Raw genomic sequence first — 7,192 nt, 5'->3', positions numbered from 1 at the left:
ACACACACACACACACACAGAGAGAGAGAGAGAGAGAGAGAGAGAGAGAGAGAGAGAGAAGAGAGATCGAGAGATCCATGTAATTATATTGAATTAAAGAATTACAATATGGCTATTAGTGGCTAGAAAGGAAATACCAGACACTGAACTATAACATGTTCGTAAGAAATATTATCTTGGTTTCATTTTTTGCAGACAGTCTTTCTCTGTGTACCTCTGGTTGTCCTGGAACTTGCTCTGTGTTCCAGGCTGACCTTGAACTCACAGAGATCCACATGCCTCTACCTTCCCAGTGCTGGGATTAAAGGTGTGTGCCACCACACCCACACCAGGCACTCGCCAAGGTCTGACACTCTTGCTGATGCTCTGATATGCTTACAGATGGGAGACTGGATGGATGACCTCTGAGAAGCCCTACCAGCAGCTAACTGAGACAGACAAAGATACTTACACCTTGGACTGAAGTTGGGCACTCCTCTGGTTGAATTAGGGGAAGGATTGGAGAAGCTGAAGGGGAGGGAGACCCCATAGGAAGACCACCAATCTCAGTCTCAACTAACCAGGATCCTAGGGAGCTCCCAGAGACTGAGCCACCAACCAAGAGCTTGCATGGGCTGGTCCTAGGCCCCTGGCACATATAGAGACAGCATAGGTCTGCCTGGTCTGGCCTCTATGGGAGAAAATGTGCTTAATTCTCCAGAGACTTGCCCCAGGGAAGCAGGGGGTCTGATGGCTAAGGAGCACCCTCTTGGAGGCAAGGGGGAGGAGGAATGGGATCAGGAACTGTAGGAGGAGAGGCTGGGGTAGGTGGGGAGGGTGTGTGGGGGAGGGGAGGGGCAATAACTGGAATGTAAATAAACAAAATAAAATTAAAAGAAATAAATAAAAAGACTTAAATAAATTCTACAAAATAGAGTTAAATGGGCTATTCTATTCTATATAGCCAAAATATTGTAAAATTTTAGATTTGTGTTAAATAAATCCACTGAACTGGAAAATGTAAAAAAAAGAAGAAGAAAAAAAGAAATATTGTACTATTGGTGCTCTTTTTTAGGGGAAAACTACGCATATTAGTAGCTGTGTGAAAACAAAAGTGTTCTAAAGCAATAGTATAAACCTCATCCAATCCACTCTGCTTAGATTTTACACTTTCTATATGTGCACAAGAGAAAAGAAATTTGTCTAAGCTAACCTAAAAAGTATCTTTTCAGTAAGTATAAACAATTCCTTATGATGCTGCATTGTGTCATATTTTAATTAACTAGCTTTGCAATTCATATATTGTAGTTAGGGTTTCTACTACTGTGACAAAATCCTATGCCAGAAAAGCTAGTTGGGGAGGAAAAGGTTCATTTGGCTTATACTTACATAACACTGTTCATCACCAAGGGAAGCCAGGACAGCAACTCAAACAGGGCAGTATCCTGGAGTCAGGAGCTGATGGGCTGCGGAGGGGTGCTCCTTCTCAGAACCACCAGTTCAAGGATGGCATTGCCCACAGTGGGCTGGGCCTTCCCTCATCAATCACGAAGAAAATGCCTTTCTGCTGGACCTTACAGAGGCCTTTTCTCAATTAAGGTTCTCTCCATTCAGATTAACTCTAGTTTGTATATTAAAGATGATATAAGACTAGCCAGCACAGCAACCAACTGACTCTGCCTTAGATTTGAAAATATATAATAGATTAAAAAAATACACAGTCTGTGTGCTTGCCAACTTTCCTTAGTTTGTTGTTTTGATGCTGTTTTGGGAGTAGGCTGTTGCTCAGGAAGGAGGTGAGCAGACTGTGACTTCTTCATCACAACTCACAGCTCAAGAACCCGAGTGACCTACAGGGACATTAACTTCTCAGGCCATTCTTGAAGTCTTTAAACTTTGATCACAGACTGCACTCTGATCCACGTTAAACCTGCCACTTATAAATCTCCACAGCTTTCTGAAGTTAAATTTATTATATAAAACTAATATTATTGGTATGAAAATCCCCTACAGCAAGGCTCCATAGATAAACATAGAATCTGCTTCTTTCTGTATGAAATTATTAGTAAATCTTCTTTAAAAATTATTTTGATAAACATTTTGATTCCATTTCTTCAAGTTCAAAAAAGGTTCTGAGATCAAAGACCTTCACTGTGTCGCTTTGGGAAGTATAGAAAAAGCATAAAGAAACACCATAAATGCCACCCTTCCTTTTGCCACCCAAAGCAGAAAGAAGCACGGATTTAAAAAGTGGGTACTCACATGAACTTTGAAAGCTTGGAGCCTGCCCTGTGTCTTGCTAACAGCCAATTCTACAGATCTCATCAACCAATATCATGTCTTCTCAGGTCGCCTCAGTATTAGTACACACCTGGAATTTCACCAAGACAGAGCCAACTTGGCAACCAACATCTAAAAGACGAATGATCACGGGCCCAGGTTCATTTCTCTTATTCATCTACTCCCATACTCCACAGATATTTATCACTTACTGTGTGCATGAGCCACAAATATAACCCCTGCCCTCTTCAAAACTACAATGCAAAGGCAGAATAGATTAAGCCCTAATACACAGACATATAAGTAAGCATTCAGATTTACAAATTTCGATTACTGTGAAAAAGAAAGAGATCAGGTGGTTGGGGAAATCGGGGGTAATTCCAATGAAGTGACAAGCCAGAAGGCCAAGAAATAAACTTGAAGGCTCTAAGGCTGTGGACTTGGCTTGACTAGATAAAGTTAGTGAGAAAAGACTATATTGTAAGGATAGGCCCAGCCTCTTAATCTCTAATAGGGATTTGGAATTTACTCCTTGTTCGATATTTTATTCTACATACAGATTTTCTATTTATATTGTACACAACTACACACTAATAAATATTTTGTATTTTGTTTACTTTTACTGTGTGACTTTCAAACATACAGGGCACAAAGATTAGGACACTAGGACGTGTAGAGTCACAGTCCACCTGGCCTGACAGTCTCCTCTGAGTGCAAATCTGTCTGTAGTCCACACATTATTGCAAGTAGATGAGTGAGAGCCCGGAGTGAGGTTCAGTTTGACGCCCACAAGTGGCCCAGTGAAGTGGCGCAGAAGCACCAAGCTCCGACGTGGTTCACCCTTCCAACCTTCCCCTCCAGGTCTAGGGATGATCAAGAACCCCTTTCTCTGCTCTCACGACCATTCCCACGCTGTGTTCGGATCTGCGACCGCGCCCTCCAGCTAGCCCGTAGGGCAGCCGCCCGCGCTCCTGCATTCTTGTACTCAGGGTCTGGACACCCAGCTCAGGTGTGCGCGTCCCGTTTACAATCACTGAGCGCACTCCGGGAAGGCAGGGGCGGGAACTCCTGGGCGCCTCGGAGTGAGCTTCCCCGGCGTGCTGGGGCGGGGCGTAGCGCGGGGGGCGGGGCCGGCGCCGCGGGCCTCTGCTGCCCAGGGCTGAGCGGTTGTCTCCGCGCTTTAGTGAGGACCCAGGCCACCCACGGGGACAGGGAGTACTCCTTGGTCTGTGCCCCGGAAGGGTGAGCGCGCTGGAGACCGCATACCGGGGACCGGGTGGACTGGCGCGGGGCAGGCGGCTAGATGGAGACGCGGGGGAGCGTCCCACGGCGAGCTGTCCCAGCCAGCTGAACTCTTTCCAAGGGTCCTGCGGTGGCGGCGAGCTCTCTAGGTGCCGGCGGGCTTGGGGCGCGGGAAGGACGCAGCGGAGACGGGATTCATCTGATCAGCTGCGGCTTGGATCTCAGTCCTCGGTCGCGAAGCTTGGCGGGAGGCGCTGTGCCCGAGAAAGGGCGGGTAAGAGCGGCGCTGCCGAGTCCCGCGCGACACCCGTGTGACCGCCGGGCTGGAACCCGGTTAGGCTCCCAGACAAGACTAGTTGTCCGGAGGCAAAGTTCCTTTCTCTTAGGCAACCTGAGCAGCTTTCCTCCTCTCGGGGCTGGCTCAAAGGCCCCGCTATGGACGGCGAAAGCGAGGTGGATTTTTCCAGCAACGGCGTCACCCCTTTGTGGCGGAGACGGTCCACCCCTCCGCTCCAGTTGCTCGGCCGGAGCAAGCCGCGGCCACAGTCGTACCAGAGCCCCAGCGGGCTGCTGATCACCGACTTCCCTGTGGAGGAGCTGGCTGCTCTGCCCACGCCGCAGACTCCGGTCCGCGTACCCGCCGACCCGGACGGCAGGACGTTGTCCAGGAGCCCCCAGCTTCTGTGCGCGCATCGGAGGCCGGTGACCAATGGTCGCACGGTGTCCCCGGACTACAGAGCTGCTTCTCCTCGACTCCGACGGCCCAAGTCACCCCTGGTTTCTTACGCGGCGTCGGGCGGCTCCCCGAAGTCCACTGCTAATGGCACCGTGGCCTCGCCCGCGGCGCTGTTGTCGCGCGCCTCCCGGACCCCGGACAACCCGGCCTCTTGCGCCACCGATGAGGACAGCACCGGGGTGACTGTCAGTAAGGTATCTTCGCCCATTGCCAATGGCCTTGCCCATAAAACCGACTCATCTGGCCCAGTATCACAAACTGGTCAGCCAACTGGGGACTTGGAGCTGGCCCCCTCGAGACTCTCTCCTGCTCTCCCACACAAGTCTTCAGAACAAAAACTGCCACTCCAAAGGCTGCCCTCCCAAGGGAATGAACTCCCGAACCCTTCCGTGGTTTTGAGTACCAACAGCCCGGCGGCCCTCAAGATGGGAAAGCAGCAGATTATCCCAAAAAGCCTTGCCTCTGAAATTAAACTAAGTAAATCCAATAGTCAGAACGTGGAGTCCCATAGGAGGCTTCTCAAGGTGCGCAGCATGGTGGAGGGACTGGGAGCACCCTTGGGCCACGAAGGGGAGGAAAGCGAAGTCGACAACGACATGGACAGTCCCGGCTCCCTTCGGCGAGGCTTGAGGTCCACGTCTTACAGAAGGGCAGTGGTCAGCGGCTTTGATTTTGACAGTCCCACCAGCTCAAAGAAGAAGAACAGAATGTCCCAGCCTGTCCTGAAGGCTGTAATGGAAGACAAGGAGAAGTTCTCTAGCCTGGGAAGGATAAAGGTAGGACTGGGCAGGCTCACATGCCATTTATTAAATCCAATGCGAACGTGTTGGGAAAGAATTGAATGCTCATGGCACATGAATTTAATTCAGCTACCCAAATCATGGAACAGTGCATTGCTTTCTGTTTATTTGAGTCACCATGTCCCATGTTTGTGTTATATTATTATTAATCAATGAATGTTTTTGACAAACTAATAGCTTAGAACTTGTGTGAGGGTTTGTGAGGTATTGTGCCCCAATATGGGCCTAGCAGTTGTCCTTAACCAATATTCTTTTTTTCCTCCGTTGATCTAAAGGAAAAGGGACAATCAGAGAGGAATGTTTTGGAGTATGTGCCATCTTCTTAGAAACAAGAGAGATCGAAGCAAGAGAGCAGTCACATTCCCCCCACTTTTTTTCCCTTGATTAATCAGATGACTGGAACCAGTCTATAGAAATGTCACACATGCAATACACAAGCAAGCCTGTTTTATTTTAGACATACAGTCTTAAAGGAAAGACATTACATAACACTTTTATGTGCCTCTCCCCCCAGCTGTCAGGGAGAGCAGAGTTCAGTCGCCAGTGAGGGTGAATCAGTGAAATGAGCGGGGACCACTGGTCATTTGAGGATTCTGTCTCTAGTTTAACGGGGACGCTCTACACTTTATTTTATTGTTGTGGTTAATTACCATGGGGATTCTTGGCCATGTGCTTTTGGAAATCTGAGGGAAATAGCAGAAAGGGGCTTTTGACTTAAAATAGCTGTACTTAACTTGGCTTATTCACACACATTTTCTCTCCATTTTGTTTTTCTCTTAGAAAAAAATACTGAAAGGACAAGGAACATTTGATGGGGAAGGTAAGCATTTAATTTTCCAGACTTTTATTGCAGCTTCAATATGGTACATCAATTATAAGTTGAAACCTAACTGCAGTAACAAGGACACTTGGGATGAAAAAAACAAAAAAACAAAAAAACAAGGATGCCCAACTTTATCTTGGATTATCCAGCACAGAGCTGTGTTCACCCAGCTAACCTTGTTTATCCATGGGAGCATGTTTATAAGCTGGTAACCTTTTCAGTTTACATCTAGAAAGCTTTCATTTCTTTAGCCTGACTCCCTCCCCACCTGTTTCACAATGTGGGGGTGGAGCAAGCTCTAGCTCCTCTCTCAGGCTCTTTGAGACTGAAGCTTGGATCCTCTGTGGTATTTCCTTTGGCCACTTTTTTTTTTTTTCTTTCTTAATATTCTTTTTGCAGTATTTCCACATTTGAGTTTCATTTTTGACTTCCTGTTTTCCTGCTAATAAGCTTCACCTTTGGGGGAAAGGCAGGTTTTCTGATGGAATAAAAAAAACATAATCTTAGGAATTTTTATCCTGTGTATTATTTGTTGTTGAGAATTTCAAAAACAAAAGCAGCTTCAGCCAGGTGTTCACATGCTAATCAGATTAGTGGGCTCTGTAAATAGATAGGTCAAGGGGCCAACTGGGGGGAGCAGAGGGACCGGTCCCAGCTGCAGCCCGGAAACTCCTGGGGACCTGAGTAGACTTACTTTCTTCATTGCTTTGAAATGCTGAGAGTTTCCATCCTTTAATGAATAATGAAGGAAAGTACACCCTTCCATAAGAAAAGTTAATAGAAAATCATGCAGATGTAAAATACACAATTTGGATGACTGTAAAAGAGTTCCTGCATAACTACAAATGAGTTATTTATCAAGTCATTGTAGAAAGTAATTGTTATTTGGAGAAGAAACCCAGATATGGTATTTTGACTAGTTGGGGTAAATTCATCTATTTGATTCTATAACTGGGGAAATCAAAAGCTCTGAGAATTTTAGTAACTTGTCCCCCCTGGACACCTGTGGCAACACAAGCTTAGGCACATAGAACTGCTGCTTTTTGTTCTTTGCTCTTTCCTGAACCTTTGTATGACTGTGAAGGTCAACAACCTTCAGATTTCTATTTCCTTCTGAGTAGTGATTCTCAACCTGTCTAATGCTGCCCTTTAACACAGTTGTGGTGACCTCCAACCATAAATTATTTCATTGCTACTTTGTAACTGTGATTTTGCTACTGGTATGAATCATACTGTAAATATCTGGTATACAGGATATCTGATATACAATGCCTGTGAAAGATCCTTCACTCCCAAAGGAGACAAAGGGACATGACCCACGGGGTGAGAACC

The 7,192-nt window shown here is 46.6% G+C and overlaps 1 protein-coding gene across 1 annotated transcript in view; it reads left to right on the top strand.

Annotated features, from left to right (window-relative positions):
• Positions 1-3,390: 3,390 nt before the first annotated feature.
• Positions 3,391-7,192, top strand: part of Arhgef26 (Rho guanine nucleotide exchange factor 26) — a 115,791-nt gene continuing 111,989 nt past the window's right edge. The window contains exons 1-2 of the mRNA XM_021158038.3: positions 3,391-5,013; positions 5,818-5,857. Coding sequence (XP_021013697.1) covers positions 3,937-5,013; positions 5,818-5,857 — 1,117 coding nt within the window. The 5' untranslated portion in view covers positions 3,391-3,936. The remainder of the gene's footprint in view (positions 5,014-5,817; positions 5,858-7,192) is intronic.

The sequence above is a fragment of the Mus caroli genome, unplaced genomic scaffold, assembly GCF_978045245.1.
Source record: "Mus caroli unplaced genomic scaffold, Mus_caroli_1 scaffold_3, whole genome shotgun sequence".
Classification (NCBI taxonomy): domain Eukaryota; kingdom Metazoa; phylum Chordata; class Mammalia; order Rodentia; family Muridae; genus Mus; species Mus caroli.
This window is presented reverse-complemented; position numbering and strand designations above follow the sequence as displayed.